The sequence below is a fragment of the Drosophila yakuba genome, chromosome 3R, assembly GCF_016746365.2.
Source record: "Drosophila yakuba strain Tai18E2 chromosome 3R, Prin_Dyak_Tai18E2_2.1, whole genome shotgun sequence".
In the NCBI taxonomy this organism is placed as follows: Eukaryota; Metazoa; Arthropoda; class Insecta; order Diptera; family Drosophilidae; genus Drosophila; species Drosophila yakuba.
The window spans coordinates 6,227,054-6,243,849 of record NC_052530.2 but is presented as its reverse complement, the minus strand read 5'-3'; the positions used below and the strand labels follow the sequence as shown (position 1 = coordinate 6,243,849).

At 41.5% G+C, this 16,796-nt stretch overlaps 5 protein-coding genes across 22 annotated transcripts in view; 1 reads left to right on the top strand and 4 right to left on the bottom strand.

The window, feature by feature from the left end:
- Positions 1-874: 874 nt before the first annotated feature.
- On the bottom strand, positions 875-3,044 carry LOC6535723 (4-coumarate--CoA ligase 1). Of its 2 annotated transcripts, none has more exons than XM_002096313.3 (4): positions 2,702-3,044; positions 2,251-2,645; positions 2,072-2,188; positions 875-1,959 (listed from the first exon to the last, which is right to left on the bottom strand). In XM_002096313.3, exons 1-4 carry the CDS (start codon positions 2,840-2,842, stop codon positions 993-995), a joined length of 1,620 nt encoding a protein of 539 aa, XP_002096349.3. In that variant the 5' UTR covers positions 2,843-3,044; the 3' UTR covers positions 875-992. The 2 variants fall into 2 exon arrangements, with proteins under 2 accessions (XP_002096349.3, XP_039231490.1); XM_039375556.1 differs by having other exon boundaries at positions 2,707-3,044.
- Positions 3,045-3,191: 147 nt separating this feature from the next.
- LOC6535722 (luciferin 4-monooxygenase) lies at positions 3,192-5,122 on the bottom strand. Its single transcript, XM_002096312.3, has 3 exons — positions 4,905-5,122; positions 4,331-4,842; positions 3,192-4,278 (listed from the first exon to the last, which is right to left on the bottom strand). Exons 1-3 carry the CDS (start codon positions 5,046-5,048, stop codon positions 3,318-3,320), a joined length of 1,617 nt encoding a protein of 538 aa, XP_002096348.1. The 5' UTR covers positions 5,049-5,122; the 3' UTR covers positions 3,192-3,317.
- A 476-nt stretch (positions 5,123-5,598) lies between these two features.
- LOC6535721 (luciferin 4-monooxygenase) lies at positions 5,599-7,500 on the bottom strand. The gene is made up of 2 exons (XM_002096311.3): positions 6,801-7,500; positions 5,599-6,710 (listed from the first exon to the last, which is right to left on the bottom strand). Exons 1-2 carry the CDS (start codon positions 7,466-7,468, stop codon positions 5,720-5,722), a joined length of 1,659 nt encoding a protein of 552 aa, XP_002096347.1. The 5' UTR covers positions 7,469-7,500; the 3' UTR covers positions 5,599-5,719.
- A 2,900-nt stretch (positions 7,501-10,400) lies between these two features.
- Positions 10,401-12,243, top strand: LOC6535720 (luciferin 4-monooxygenase). The gene is made up of 3 exons (XM_002096310.4): positions 10,401-10,600; positions 10,656-11,167; positions 11,235-12,243. Exons 1-3 carry the CDS (start codon positions 10,457-10,459, stop codon positions 12,193-12,195), a joined length of 1,617 nt encoding a protein of 538 aa, XP_002096346.1. The 5' UTR covers positions 10,401-10,456; the 3' UTR covers positions 12,196-12,243.
- A 231-nt stretch (positions 12,244-12,474) lies between these two features.
- LOC6535719 (glutamate-gated chloride channel) overlaps positions 12,475-16,796 on the bottom strand; it is a 36,041-nt gene continuing 31,719 nt past the window's right edge. For 7 of the 17 annotated variants that reach the window (XM_015191816.3, XM_039376892.2, XM_015191817.3 and 4 more), the window contains 2 exons: positions 16,180-16,296; positions 12,475-15,958 (listed from right to left, as the gene is read on the bottom strand). In XM_015191816.3, the coding sequence (XP_015047302.2) occupies positions 15,949-15,958; positions 16,180-16,296 (127 nt within the window). In that variant the 3' untranslated portion in view covers positions 12,475-15,948. Of the gene's footprint in view, positions 16,297-16,796 lie in introns of all 17 variants that reach the window. The other 10 variants (XM_015191819.3, XM_039376893.2, XM_039376894.2 and 7 more) reach the window with 3 other exon arrangements.

The following is a 16,796-nucleotide window of genomic DNA, read 5'->3' as shown; positions in this document are numbered from 1 at the left end:
CGAGCCGATTTAGCCATGTCTGTCTATCTGTGTGTCCTTATGAAAGTCGAGATCTTAAGAACTATAAAAGCTAAAAAGTTGATATTAAGCATTTAGACTCCAGAGACATAGACGCAGCGCAAGTTTGTTGACCCATGCTGCCACGCCCACTCTAAGACGCACAAACTGCTCAAAACAGGCACGCCCATACTTTTGAAAACAAACTAATTAAAAATATTTTGGAGAAGTGCTAATTTGGTGCGATTTGAGGGCGTTAGAGTGGGCGTTGGAACGGTCTACAACAAACAAGTCGAATCTCAACTCACTTGAACTTATAGTTTCCGAGATCTCGACGTTCATACGGACGGACAGACGGACGGGCCAAATCGATTCGTCTATTTACTTCACGAGTAACGGGTATAATTACCTTCAATTTATTAACCTTTGCTGCATTATTTTTTTTTAACAATATGGATACGGGGAGTATCAGTAAATACTACTGCTAATACCTTTATTTCTTTTTTCTTCGTTGAATTTGATAATTACAGAGCCTACCACTGAAAATAACTTAAGTGTTGCTTATCAGGTTAAAACATTCCGAACTACAAATACAAGTGCAAGTCCGCACCTTTCAATTAGACTTAATCTTACCTTAAGGTTCGTCAATAATTGTTTAACTGTTTCTAACCGATCAAGTATTTGTCATTAACATAGTACTATATTTCCCCAGGAATTCCGAACTTCAAAAGTGTCAACGGAGCGGAGCCATTACCTTGAACCACATACCGAATAGTGAACTATCGCACCTCAAACGCAATCGCTAATCAACAGGAGATAAGCTGTCGATATCAAAGAATAGCCCCAAATGTGTCGGCCATCGGTAAAAACTGTCGTATGCTTAGGTATGTGTGCGTGTTTTATTCTTTTCGGCAGTTCCTGAAGTGGATGAGTCACCCGTTGGTAATAGCTAATTGTCTTTAAGCCTAACAGAACTATGTCTATAATGTGGCCGATTAGTGGCCGTTGCCGTGATCGGCCCATTTTTTTCCCAGTGCCTGATCGCGCGCCTGCTGACGTAGAACCTTGCCGCTTCCAGTTTTTGGCAGTTCGGGCAGGAAGAAGACGCCGCAGTGAAGCTGCTTGTGCTCGACCACCAGGCGCTTGGCCACATATTCCACGATATCCATCTCGGTGAGACGACTTCCAGGAATTTTGACAACAGCCGCCGCCGCAGGATCACCATCCACCTCGTTCCACAGGCCAAAAACACAGGCCTCAATCACGTCAGGCAGCTCGGCGATGACCTGCTCAATTTCTTGGGGACAATACTGGGCGCCATGGAAACGCAGAAGATCCTCCTTTCGCTCCACGATATGCAGGTAGTTCTCGTTGTCGAAATAGCCCATGTCCCCGGTGTGGAACCAGCCCTGGTAGTCCTGCATTCGCTTTGATTCATTGGGATTGGCGTAGTAGCCGTTCCAGACCTTGCCATTGTGCACCAAGATCTCACCCGTCTCTCCGTGTCCCAGACTTCGACCGGCTTCGTCTAAGATCTTGACTCTCACTCCGGGAACAATCCTGCCCACCGACGATGGCTTCGCCACGCCCATATTTGCCGCGACTCCTCCGCACTCAGTCAAGGCATAGCCGTAGGATATCTGCCCGCTGACCAGGAACTCCTGAAGCTTCAGAAGATTGGCCACATAGCAGGAGCCACCGCCAACGCTGACGAAACGTATGCTGGCTAGTCGCTGTTTATTGAGGGTGGGCGCCTTCAATAGGGAGGCCACCTGCTGCGGCACCACTGTCAACAAGGTCACCTTGTATTTCTCCACCAGCTGGATCATATACTCCGGCGTATATGGGCGATCCGTGATTATCCGCGTGGAGCCATGGCAGCAACTGAATAGCATGTTGAACATCCCCGCCGACCAGTCGATGGTGCTGAAGGAGAGCAGCACATCCTGGCCAGTGACGAAGCTGCAATAGAGTGAATAATTAGCGATTTTAATATCGTGGGTTGTATTTGAGTATTGACTATTTCTGTTAGCATATTGTAAGCCCAAAAGTTATCAATATCCATATATCTTACCCGAAATCAAAGAGACAAGCTGAGTTGCTAATGCAAACGGCCTTCGGCAAACCCGTAGTTCCCGAAGTGCACAGAATGGCGACTGTATGTTCACCTCCGAGTAGAAGGGTTTCGGGCCTATGGAATAGGGAAGCAGAATTCTTAGGAATGTTTCTAGGAAGGATAAAAGCAAAACCTACACATAGTACAGCTCAGCTTTTGTTGGCTCCAGCAAATCCTCTACTCGCGGCATGCCCAGTCGATGATCCTTGAGCGTGTATACGTGGCTCTTAAGTATCCTGGCAATGATGCTCAGTCGCTGGAAGCACTTTCCGTCGCAGAAGATTAGCTTTGGCCTGGTGATGGAGAACAGATGCTTTATGGTATCCTCGTCTTGCCAGGGACTGACCGCATGAAAGGGGGTTCCATTTAGCAGACATCCCAGTACCACCGGCATGAGGTAGGTAGTGTTGGTCCCCACGATGCCCACCACATCATCCTGCTTGAGGCCCAGAGCCTTCAGTTGCTGGGCGATGCGAATGGCAAAGGTGATAGCTTCGCCATTGGTTAAAGCTGTGCCTTCCGTATCAGAGATCTGCGGGGGAATAACTTAATGTGTAATATAATATATTGATTGAGGACTTTATCCACCTGACATATGCTGCTTGGATGATTCCGCATGAAGGCAAAAAGAATTTTACCAATCGAGCAGTCCACATCGAAGAAACTCGCCGGCCTTGGTCCACTCCAAATTTTGGTGTATTTATCGAATTGCGTGGTCGAGCGATCCATTGCGGTGACTGATAAGCCTAGCCCGAGTATCAACAAACGGGTTTCTGTCCGGACGTGAATCCGGGTCCGGATCGATTAACGGTTCTTCAGCAACTGGAGACCGACCGACAAGTTCGGGGCATTTGCAATCCGTGGCTTCCAATCTTATCGCTTCCAATCGCCGAAGCTCGAAAAGCTCGCTAAAAGGCATTTCCAGCTAGATAAGACAAAGTCGAACGAATTTTGAGTTGGCTAACGCAAATTGAGTGAGTGAGGAAGATAAAAGGAAAGACCTTGACCGGACGAATGCCCTTTTCGTGACGCACTTACCGTTAATCCATGTCTTAGATAAGTGTATAAAATAAATGTATTAATTCGAAATTCGACTACTTTATAGTATGAAATTGACATAATTGTAATAAAACCAATTCATTTAACAATCTATTTACAAGTTCTAATTGAATAAAAACTTTGGATTTGTAACCTAGATTTTGTCTTATTTTCCAGAACTTTTGCCCTCCAAGAAATATGCTTTGTTCGCCATGCGGTTGGTTTTCCCATTGGGGCTGCGCACCAGATCATCCACAATGATGGCTCCACCGTTCAATTGCTTGTACTTAGCATCGATTTGAGTGGCCACATAGTTTACAATGTCCTGGGCCGTAAGAGCACTCCCCCGCTTCTTGACCACGGCGGCGGTGGCCTCATCCCCGTTTATCTCATTCCACACCCCGAACACACAGACCTCGGCCACGTCTGGCATCTTTGCGATGACGCTCTCGATATCGTTGGGATAGTACATGATGTTCTGATACTTCAGCATGTCCTTCTTGCGCTCCACAATGTATATGAAGCCATCTTCATCCACGTAGCCGAGGTCCCCCGTGTGGAACCACTTCTGGGGGTCTCTCATCTTGTGTGTTTCCTCCGGATTGCCATAGTATCCGGCCCAGAATTGACCATTCCAGAGGCACAGCTCACCCACCTCATCGGGACCGAGGGATTCACCCTTTTCACAGGTCACTTTAAGCTTAACTCCCGCCACCAAACGACCCACCGAGTTCGGCTTCTCATCGAAGTGAAAGTTCAAGGCGGCCATGCTGCCCAGTTCTGTAAAGCCGTAGGCAAAGTGTAGGCAGTCCTTGCTCAGGCGACTCCTGATCCGATGCTGTGTCTCTACCGAAGCCCGTGATCCCCCAAAGAGATAGTACCGCAAGCTCGACAAGTCGCATGTGGTGAACGCGGGAGAGTTGACCATCATGGCCATGTGGGATGGGGCCTGAATTATCCACGTGATCTGGTGCTCTTCTACGAGTCGCATAAAAAACTCCGGATCGAAGATATTATCTGCTATGATACGTTTGGTGCTGAAGACCCCGGATGTTACAGTGGTTAGCAGACCCGTGATCCAGTCGAGAGAACTGTGGCTGTACTGAACGTCGTTGGTGGTTAAGGAACTAGGAGAAGATTGATTATTTATTGAACTGAGTCACCAAAGTCCTTACTTACTGGCTGGAGTTAAGGATCTGTCGACTGTTGGTAATTGTCACAGCCTTTGGGATTCCCGTTGTGCCTGAGGAGCAGAGAATGGCCAGAGTTTGATCGTTGCCCTGTTCCAGTCGTACTGGCTGGAAGTTTTTCTCAATGGGAGTTGTCAAGACTTGATCGATCCGTATAGATCCCGATGGATGATTACGCATGGTGATTATCTTTACATCCAGTTGTGCCGTGGCAGATCGGACCTTTTCGAACTCATCCCCATCACAAAAAATAATTTGTGGCTTGGTGATGCTAAAGAGCTTTTCGATTGTACTTTGTTCATATGAGATGTTAAGCGAGTGAAATGCAATTCCGTTGAAGAAGCATGCGTAGACCACTGCTGAAATGTGGGTAGTATTCCTCGCTATAATGCCCACTATATCAGATTGAAGGAGGCCCAAAGATCGCATATAGCTGGCAATGTGCATCGAGTTGGCCTGGAGTTCCGCCCTGGTCAGTATCGTGTTCTCCGTAGCCGAGATCTGAAAGGTGAGTATCTGTCATCCATGTGCAATTCTCAAAGGTTTCCTTTCCATTAACCAACCTGAGCGATGAGCTGTGAATGCCTCTGCATCTCGTGGAATATTATCTCCCCGATGGACAGATGTGGGTCAAAGTAGTATTCCAATTGCCCACCGCTCCAAATCTTGAGGTCGGCATCGTAATAGCTTGCTGGTCTGTACGGCATTCTGAGTAATTGCAATCCGCGTGCTGTTTGTATAAGGTGTAAATTCCGGACTGAGTGCAAGCTGCAGTGTCAGTTCTCCTTTTATAGCGTCGAGCTATCTATTCGGTTTAGATAACTTTCGGGGCGTACGGGTACGTTTGTACTGATTACCGACACGCGATTACAGCAGCAGTTAAGATCAAAGTAGTCGAGCAAGTGAGTCAATCTCCATAACAAAACACTAGTCTCTCGTCGTGTAATTGGCGATAGACCTCCAACATTTGTTAGCGCGGTGAGGCTGCGCTTTCGCCATGATTCAGCAGATTTTTAATTGAGAATGATGTGCACTGCTTGGACAATGTAAATACATTGGCTGGCATTGCAGCAAATATTGGCATATCGATTAGAAGTTTGAGTAACGCCGCCCTAAAATAAAATAAAATAGCACGCTAATAGACTGCTGTAATAGTAGGTTTCTACTGCATGTAGAAACAACTTTTCGCGTAAGTACAGTGCTAACAAACGTTTTAATAGCACGTTTGTTGAATAAAATCGAACCCACTCGGAAATGTAAGAGATGAATTTGAAATCATAATTTTCTAATATTTATTTATTCGCAACAATAATAACAATGGTGCAATAATTCAATGTGCTAAGGAAGTGCAAGCTTGCTTCATTATGGGCTCTGCCTACTAATTGTTGGTTGTGATTGTAAATTGATCCTTGGACTGGGTCGCATCTTTCAAGTAGGCTGCCTTTACCGCCTGCCGATTGACCTTTCCGTTGGCGCTCTTCGCCAGCTGTGGAACGAACTGGACGCCGCCGTGGAGATGTTTGAACTGCACGGATATGTTTTTCCGCACATACTGCTCCACGTGCCTAGGTTCTAGTTTGCTTCCGGACCTCAGAACCACGGATGCAGCAGCGGCATCGCCCTCCATCTCCCGAAATATCCCGAAAACACAGACCTCTGCAACGTCGGGCATCTGGGCGATCACTTCCTCCACTTCGTGGGGATAGTACATCATGCCCAGGTATTTCAGCATGTCCTTTTTGCGCTCAACGATGTGCAGGTAGTTATCCTCATCGAAGTATCCAACATCTCCAGTATGGTACCACCCCGCTGAATCTCTCATCTCGGCGGTGGCCTGAGAATTTCCCACATAACCGCTCCAGAGTTGCCCGTTGTGGCATAGAATCTCACCCAATCCTTTCGGACCTTGCAACTGTCCCGACGAGTCAACCACTTTCACTCGAATGTTTGCCAATAGGCGACCCACAGATGCGGGCTTGGATTGGGTGTCGTAGTTATAGGATATTAGTGTTCCCACCTCGGTCAAGCCATAGGCATTTCGTAGAATGCCCGATCCGTGTAGGAAGGACTGCATCTTCTTTAAAGTCGTCACCAAACAATGACCTCCGGCAAAGAGCAGATGTCTGAGACTTCTCAGTTTTTGAGCATTGGTTTTTGGACAATTGGCCAGCATGGCCACATGGGAGTTGGCCATGATGGTCCAAGAGACTTCGTGCTGCTCACAAAGGTCCAGGAAGTGTGCGGTACTGAAAATTTCACTGGAAATCAGGCGAACTGTGCCAAATACTGCAGCTGTGACCAGGGTAATGAGTCCTGTTAGCCAATCCAAAGTGCTCGGAGCATATTGAACATCATCGGGTCCCAGATAGCTGGAATGCAAAAGAGGAACAGCTGTTTTTATTGAATTGCCATGATAAGTTAGGTTCAGTAGTTTAGTAAGTTAGTAATTGAAAATGTACCTGTGCATTTCGAATAGCTTGCGGCTGTTCGAGAGGGTAACCGCCTTGGGAGTTCCTGTGGTGCCCGAGGAGCAGAGGATGGCCATGGTGCGATCGACACCTCGCTGGAACTGGGCGGGCTCATAGTCATCGGGAAGGGGAGTCTGCAGCAGATCCGCAACGCTCATTACACCCGGCAGCTTTCCGTTAACAGTGATGATCAGAGCTTCCAGCGAGGCTCCTATGTCCTTAATCTTTTCGTAGTCTGCAACGTCACAGCACAGGATGCGTGGCCTGGTGATCTTGTAGAGACTGGCGATTGTATTGTGCTCCAGACTGGGGTTAACGGCGTGAAACGGAGTTCCGTTGAACAAACAGCCGTAGGCCACGGCAGCCACATGCGTGGAGTTGCGTGCCATGAGTCCCACCAAGTCCGTCTCCTTCTTGAAACACTTATCCCGAAGGTAGCAACCAATCTTGGTGGCATTTTGAAGCATCTGGTAGCGCGTTAGCCGGGAATTATCCGTGTGAGAAATCTGGAATATCCTTTGGGGTTGCCGCTGCAGCTGCCGGAAGATGATCTGGCCCACGGTCAGATCCTCGTTGTAGAAACTCTGCAGGCTGCAGCCACTCCAGACCTTTTGATCGGGATCAAATCTGGTTGCGGGATTGCCATTGAGGTCCAACATCGTGATGCACGCGCGGTTTATTACTGCTGCATACTCGCCTGCCACGTCTATTTAAAAGTCAACGAAATTGGAAAAATTAGCCGGCAATTTAGCAGTTAAAGTGTCCGGATATTTAATTTTACCTATTGATTGCCAAGCTGTTCTCTTGACACGATATCAGCGATGAAAACCGTTTGCCGAAACGGATGATTATCAAACTGAGCTTTCGACAGCCGTTATTTGTTATTAAGTAAAAGGTTTTTTAAGATCAACAAATTTAAAGGTGAAAAGTATTTGAAAATTTTAAGTGGGAAGATCGCGTTCGTTTAAAAACTTTGTTAGAAAGGAATTAGTTAACTAATTTAGCAGTTAACTTGACTAATTTTGAACCATATGTAATGGTTTCGTTTATTTGCCAATTAATGAACATACATATTTATTTTAATTTTTTTTAAATACTTTGATTTAAGTTATTTCACGGCTGGTATGTTTTTCTTGATGCGCCCCCTACTTATCTATTTTCAGAACTACGAGTTTATATATTTACATAAAGTGCGTAAACACGTTTACATGATTTGTTATCTACATGTTATTATCTACATAATAACGCGTGAATATATCTACATGACATGTTAATAATGTCTAAACATATCTACATAACATGTTATAAGCGTGTAAATATATCTACATGACATGTTATCCAGGTAGTTAATCTAAAAAATACATGACATCCCATACTGAACTAATGCAATATATATTACATTTAAATGTTAACTAATGCTTCAGTTTTTATGGCTATCCTAGGATCTTTAAAATATATATATATTTTTTTTAAATATGCCAAGTAAAAAAATGTTCATAAACTAAACTGTATAAAAGGCAGCCTTTTTATTTTACATTTGCTGAGCCCAAAATCTGAAGTGCTATACAAAGTTATGCCATTGTGCCTTGCAAAGACAAGCCGTTCACGTTCACTAAAGCGGATACGGATGACTCCAAGTCTATACAAAAAAATGTAAAAAAAAGTATACAAATTACTATTTTAATTTTATTTAATTTATTCATTAAAAACGCCCGTCCTTAAGATGGAAAACGACGCATGCAATTCAAGATAAGAGCAATTCTCAGTCAGATAAAACACAGATCGGAACAAGATTCGCTAACGCAGAATGATTTGCCGTAAACTTCAGGGGACCAAAGAACAACGATGATAAGATAGAAAGTTAAGCAGATATGTAATGAAATCTCTTCGTGCGATTTGATGATAAGCAACTGGCCAAGAAGTTACCAGCAAAACATGTCCCATGACTTTTACAAGGTAAGATAATTACGTAGATTTATACTAGAGACGTTGGTGTAAATATCGTAAAATTATTTGCCACGAGTTTATAATTTCACCAGAAATAAAAAACTGACATGATTTTATCATAAGCAAGTTTTGGTTTGATTAAATAAGTTAAATACCGAAATCAAATAAAATCGAACCAAGAACTCACTCGAAATTTTGTTCAAAAGCCAGAGAGCGGATTTTGTGTTGCCTTGACATAACAATTATTTAAATACAACATAGAAATAATAAAAGGCCAATCTATGTAGATAATAATACATAATAAATTTCAAGAAATTAGAGTATTCAGCTTGCGGTGTGTGAAAAAATTAAGAAGACAATCAGGAATGCTCCGGAAATCGAATTCGTAAGAATTTTACGATTTTGATTTGAAAAACCGGCATTTTTGTCTGGCCGAAATGAAAAGTAAATGCCTTTTTATACCCGTTACTCGTAGAGTAAAAGTGTATACTAGATTCGTTGAAAAGTATGTAACAGGCAGAAGGAAGCGTTTCCGACCATATAAAGTATATATGTTCTTGATCAGGATCAATAGCCGAGTCGATCTGGCCATGTCCGTCTGTACGTCCGTCTGTCCGTCCGAATGAACGTCGAGATCTCAGGAACTACAAAAGCTAGAAAGTTGAGATTAATCATACAGACTCCAGAGACATAGAAGCAGCGCAAGTTTGTCGATTCATGTTGCCACGCCCACTCTAACGCCCTCAAACCGCCCAAAGCTGCCACGCCCACACTTTTTTAAAAGGTTTTTATATTTTTTCATTTTTGTATTAGTCTTGTAAATTTCTATAAATTTGCTAAAAAACTTTTTGTCACGCCCACTCTAACGCCCACAAACCGCCAAAAACTGTTAGTGTTGAAGACTCTCCTTCGCACTTCCACTAGCTGAGTAACGGGTATCAGATAGTCGGGGAACTTGACTATAGCGTTCTCTCTTGTTTTATATCTAATCAGATCTTATTTACTAAGGGACAAAAATAGATTACTCAGCGGTCTGTTGATGTTCATTTTACATCACTACAAGATCATTCTGTTATTATAAATATAAATATGTAAAATATGTTTTATCAAACAAATATTAAAAAAACTTCCTTTATAAAAATAAAAGTTACGACATATATTTTTCAATAATATTTTATTAGATGATATTATAACAAAGTTGACCAAAACTATAAATATGTAAATTAGATCAAAATTTATTTCGGCCCGAAAATCGTCTTTTAGCACAAGCACGTACACTGACACACTATCTCGATTCCCTTCAGTACGAATTAATTAATTAATGTTTTTACTCACACAATCAAGGAAATTCTATTTTTCGATTTTTACGCTTTCAATTTTAGGCGAGCGAAAAGAGAGCAATTTTGGCCGTCACCAAAATAGCCAATTTATGGCCATCACGCTTCTTGTTATTATAATGTCTTTGATCAAACAGATTGTACTACTGCTTATGAAGATAACCCACCAAACAGTTCTCACGATATCGCGACCAAATCTTGTTGATCATGGAATTTGTATTTTTATTTTCTCTGCCACCCGAACTTTTTATCTAAGTGTGATAAGCTTTTGGAGGGCTGTGACTATAAAAGCGGATTGTGGTTGCAGATCTGAAACAGTTGAAATCTGACTTTCCGGACGTACAAAGTTTGCCTACTTACAGAATGTCGTACACCCCAGTGAATTCCTACGATAATGATCAAAAGATCTGGAGTGGTGAGCCAGTTATTAAATACTTCGATCCGGACTTGTCCATCGGAGAGATCATTTTCCACGAGATGCGGCGGCATCCGCAGCTTACTGCCCAGGTGGGTACTTTGAAGGTCACCCACTAAACAGATGATTAAACATGATATCTTCAAGATCTCTGCAACGGAGGGTACTGTGCTGACCAGAAGGGAGCTCCTTGCCAACGTCATGCGCGTGTCCAGCTATATGCGATCAGAGGGACTCCTTCAATCCGATATAGTGGGCATTATAGGCCGGAATACCACCCACATGCTCGCCGTAGCCTACGCCTGTTTCTTCAACGGAATAGCTTTTCACTCGCTCAACATTTCCTACGATCGCGATACGATCGAAAAGATCTTCAAGGTCACAAGGCCTTGTATTATTTTCTGCGACGGAGATGAGTTTGAGAAGGTTCGATCAGCCACGGCCCAACTGGATGTAAAGATTGTCACCATGCGCAATCATCCATTGGATTCCATAAAGATCGATGAAGTTTTGACCACTCCCATCGAACGAAACTTCCAGCCAGCTAAGCTGGAACGGGGCAACGATCAGACATTGGCCATTCTATGCTCTTCGGGAACAACTGGAACTCCAAAGGCAGTAACCATAACGAACAGTCGGCATATCCTCGCAGCCAACTAGTAAGAAATTATTCTATACAGAATCCTTGAAACATATTGAAAATTTTGTTTCATTTTGCACTTCTAGTCATCTGACCACCGCTGATATACAGTACTCCCACAATACCCTTGACTGGATCACCGGTTTGCTTACCACCATAACCTCTGGAGTGTTCAGCACTACCCGCATCATCGCGGATAATCCCTTCGATCCCGCCTTTGCAATGCGAATCATCGAGGAGTACAAGGTTACGTGGATCATACAGCCACCATCGTGTATGGCTCTAATGATTAACTGCCCAGATTTTGAAACTTGCGATCTGTCGAGCCTTCAGTGCTACTTGTTCGGAGGATCTCGGGCTGCCTTGGAGGTTCAGAAAGCCATCCGTTGCCGTCTTAGCCATGATTGCCTGCAGTTTGCTTATGGATTTACCGAGCTTGGAGCCATGGCCACTGTCAACTACCATTTCGACGAGAAAGCCGGATCGGTGGGTCGATTGGTCAATGGGCTAAAGCTGAAGATTATCAATGATGAGGGTGTGTCGCTTGGACCCGATGAAGTTGGGGAGGTGTGCATCATGAATAACCAGCATTGGTCGGGATACTACGGAAACGAAGTTGAGACTCGTTCCATGCGAGATTCATTGCGTTGGTATCACTCCGGAGACCTTGGGTACATGGATCGAGATGGCTTTCTGTACATAGTGGACCGAAAGAAGGAGATGCTGAAGTACCAGAACATCATGTACTATCCAAACGATATTGAAAACATCATCTCGGAGATGCCCCAAGTCGCCGAAGTCTGTGTCTTTGGGATATGGAGCGACATTTTTGGAGACGAAGCTGCAGCTGCTGTCGTAAAGAAAACGGGCTGTGAGCTGGAGGCCGAGGATGTGGTGGACTATGTGAGCTATCGGACAGATTCCAAATACAAGCAGTTAAACGGAGGAGCCCTTATTGTTGAGGACCTACAGCGTAGTGCCAATGGAAAGACCAATCGAATGGCCAATAAGGCCCATTTTTTGAATGTAAAGAGTAGAAGGAGTTGAACGATTTTTTTAGGAAGTAAAATCGGACATAGTTTTATATAAATCAAATTTTATTGTAAATTTTTATTAGTTTGATTATTTTGTCATCCTCGGCTGCGTTAGTACCAATAATTTAAAGGTATTAATTTGGACGACCACGATTACTAGCTGTTTTCTTAGCTGTTTAGAAATGGATAAATCTATACAGACAAAGGAGAGAACTGAAGTACTAATGTATACTTTGTTTAGTTTTAAAGAACGATTAATTATTTGCAACCATGAGAAGTTAAAGTCATTGCGTGTTTTGTGTATTGTTTCATTTCGTTTTGCATCATTTATTTATAAACATTTCACAAACATCATTATTCTGGGGTTTTACACAATTATTTCGTTTTCATCCTGGTTTCCGTTCTAGGATTTCCTTCCTTTCGGGTGACAACAATTATTTCAACTATACTGTAAAATTATGCTACTAATCTTTCACTTAGGCATTTGATTTTCTTTTTTAATTTCCCACCGACGGCATGGATGTGTTATTGCCGGGTCTATATGTATGTACTTTTAGAATTTCTTTCGTTTGTGGTTTTGGCGTTGTTTCTTTCTGGGCTTGGGTTATGTTCCAGTATTGGATTGCACTACAGAGAAATTCATGCGATCTTTCCCTTCGAATCGAATCGGTCTTACAGGCTAACGTGTGAGTGTGATCTTTGCTAAGTCCTCTCCTGTCGGGGATCGTGTGTTTTGTGGTTTTTTTTTTTTGTTGGGGGTGTACGGGTGTGCATGTCCTGACTTAGCTCTATAAAGTAAGGTGATTTGCAGTGTTTATTGATTCACTTTTCGATCGCCATCGATCCATCGTAACATCGATTCGAATGATTCGGCTTTTTGTCGCTCGTATATTTACACTTCTCTAGAAATTATAGTTTGAGTTGCTTGATTGTTATCAATGGGCCATGAGCCGCCCCCATTTTGGAAGATATGTGTTATGATCTATCTAAATTTTTACTTGCATTACTCAAACTCGTCTGTCCCCGACAAACTGTGCAAAGATTAGATTCATTTTCGATTTCGATTTGGTGTCGTTTTTTGATTTCTTTCGTGTGGTTAGCAAAGATTAAACATCGAGTGAGTGGTGTGAGTGGTAAGTGAGTGAGTGGATCAAGTGAGTTCAGATAGTGGGTGGTGAATGCAATTTGCCGTGGCGCTTAGTAGTTTAATAGCTTAGTTATGTGCATGCTTTAGCTAGTCTGGTTTCGGACTGCCTCTTAAGATCTACACATACGTTATCTTAGGATCTACTCGTTCTTTTAGTTCTTTCTTTTCGTGTTTACATCGCATTGGTAAATGATTTACTCTCTATGCTCGTCTGTTAATCAAAACCTGTAAGTCTTTTTGGAACGCATCTATATATATATATAAAGTTGTGCACATTTCGTGTTACGATTCCCGTAGTTGTGTTTCACGTTAACCTAACTTTTTAATGACATTTACATGCTCTGATCCAAACTATTTACACTGAACTGGACTGCCGCTGCTAAACGATTTGCCGGAAAAAATGATAATTGACCGAATTGGAGAACGGCAAATGAAGAGCAGCACACAACCTAAGTATGTTTCCTCTTTTCACTAAAAATAAATGCCGAAAACGGTGTTTTTCCCCCGCCCATTGTGTATGACCTAGTTTAATTGTTTTTCCAACGTCTTGATTATTTTTCATCGCGTACATCAATCAACGGATTTCAATCAATCAGCCCGTTTCCGGCTGCCATCAATTTGGTTCGATTTTGCCGATTTCATCTGGTTCATCAACTATATGCTCACATTTAAAAACCCTGTATGTTCAATAGCTTCTTCATATACAATACAACTATAGCTAGAGTTATAGTTATAATTAGCGATCTTATTCAATTTTCTTTCTTTGACTAGTTTTTGGTTTCGTCTTTGCTTGGCACAACTTTTACAACATGAAAGTATCTATAAATATTTCCGTTTTCGTTTTTTCTATATGTTCTGATCGTACTTATGACGCTTGTTTAATGACAACAATTATTATGCAGGGTGCCTTGTGTAGTGTCTATATATTAGAATAAGTTTCAATTGATTTTTGATTTCCTTTTACGTTTAGTTTCTTACCTTTAGATTTTAAATTATAGCAAACGAAAAGCATTTCCTTAACCAAAGAAAAAGTTTAAGAAAATATGTGGATAAAACAGGCTCAAGTTAATAAAAATATTAAAAAACTACTGAAATATTTTATTCGATTTATCTGAAGTATTTAAGTTGTTATTGTGGTTCTGGTTCTGTTTCTGTTTCTGTTGTTGCTATGTAGAATTCACTTTAGTTATCATTCTAAAATTAGAGCTGCATAGTTTATGGTGTCGGTTAGTGCATTTCTCTAATTGAGTTTCGGAAAGGAGTTTAGTGTAAAAAGGATCGGAGTCGTTCAAAAGTTTGGAAGATAGATAGAGAGATAGAGAAGATAAGAAAGAGGGGAAAAATCTTCTTGGCATACAAAAGGCACTTAAATAACCAAAGATATTGTTGGATATGAAAAGAACCGTATATGTATATCTGGATCTAATTTATGTCTTATAATACTGATTTTAATAAATTTATGTGTAGTATCCATTAAGTTGTTTAGGGACTTCGACTACATGATAAAATATTTTGTATTGTCAGTTAATTGGTTTATGGTTTGCATGTTGTATATTTTTATATTGTAAGTCTAATTAAGGAAATTAACTAGCTAAGCGGCACTTGGGCCCAATACATAATTAGGTAAATGTAAATTTATTATAATATTCTAACGATTCAAAATAAAAAGAAATCAGATCTCGAGGGCTTTACTTCCCGTGAATACCAGAACAAGTTAACTACTATAAAAATTCAACTCTATAACAAAAAGCAAGCCGTATCTATATAAATAATGAAGAAAGTTTCTAATAAAGTTTGGGTAGAAATACCTTGCAGATACCCACCAGTTTCTGTTGAACTTATCATTTAAGAGTAGTTTGGGTAAAAAATGCAAAAAGAAAGTTCTGTATTTGTTTCTGTGTGTTTTGAAGGATTCTTTGATATTTTCGATTCGATTTTTATTTACTTTGATGGTGAACATAATTAAATTGATTTTACCTAGGTATCTCGCATCGGTTAGTGGTTTGTTTATCGACTAAACTTAAATTTATCTACACGATTTTTACAATTAGAATTCATATAAACTAGTTTCGCTTAAAACTTATTGTATGACATATTTACAAAAGTCGGATTTTTTACGACCTCCTCTCGCTGTTTACGGCTTAACTATCTTAACGCATTTAAGTACAAATCAATTGGAATTTCGTTTAAAACTAAGCTAGAGTCCGGAACAAAACTCGATTATCGTCGATAACCAGCTAAAATAATTAATCAATTTGTAACAATTTAGAGCATCCACAAAACAAATCAAGTCAAACAAGTGTTGCGGTGTGTGTCAGTTTGTGTATAGTATAATTATTCATAACATTATCTACTATGCAGTCACTCTTGATCAATTAACTTACAATTAACTAGAATTTCGTCATTCATCAAACATTATATTTTATTTGTTCAGTGGAAGTGCCATGGAGCCTTGCCGGATACCGTGCTTAACTTATCTGCACTGTTCCGAGACATAACCATAAATGTAGCACGTGGCACATAGCCTGTAGCATACAGCGATATCGCAAAGTATCCCTCGGTATAATTAGTTAATTTCGTATTAGATTCTACATAGCCACCGCATTTCAGAGACGCGCCTTAGAAGGTCCTTTAGTGGTTTAAACCATTCAATCAAGGTGTCAATCAAGGTGTCAAGAAATCAACCAAATCGGAAATGAAGCCAACAAAGCCATAAGCAACACAAAGCACGAAATGAAGACAACCGAAATGGAAAAGAATGAAAGAAATAGGTTAGTACATTCATGTTGGCCAATAGCGCCAACCCTTCTATAAAGTAATTGGTGTTTGGCAATAGGTAACGGCATTTACTCATCCTCCTCCTCCCTGAAGAGATATGTGCTCCAGTAGACCAGGTTGAACAGGGCGAAGACCAGCGGGAAGGTGATCCGCGATATAACATCGATTCTCTTGGATCTAGAACATTGTCTTTGGATATTAAACAAGTACGAAAATGCAAATTAATTGATCATCTAAAGATTGGCTTTTTGATTTTTGTGATTACTTGATTGGTTATTCTTTTGTTTTATATCGTTTTGAAAACTTTCCAAATTTGGCAAATAATTTGTTTGTTTTAAAAGGGTAAAAGGGGTAGTAAGACTACGTGCTGGAAACGAAAAGTGCGTTTTCTGGGGATAAATATCAACAAGGGGAGAACTGGCATTGGTGGGTCCAGGATGCCGGGGTGCCAGGATGCCAGGGTGTTGGGGTGTTGGGGTGTTGGGGATAGCTATGTATTTAAGGTCGGGGAGTTCGAATCTCAAGATCTACAACTAAATACGAATTTTAAAACAAACAAATCGCACGTAAAATGACAGAAAGGCAAAGCATAAACCCATCGAAGGTCATTTCGACTTGGTGGGCTTAATAAAAACATAGAAATTGAAATTCAATTATATTTCACATATACTTGGCTCAGTTCAGCAAGC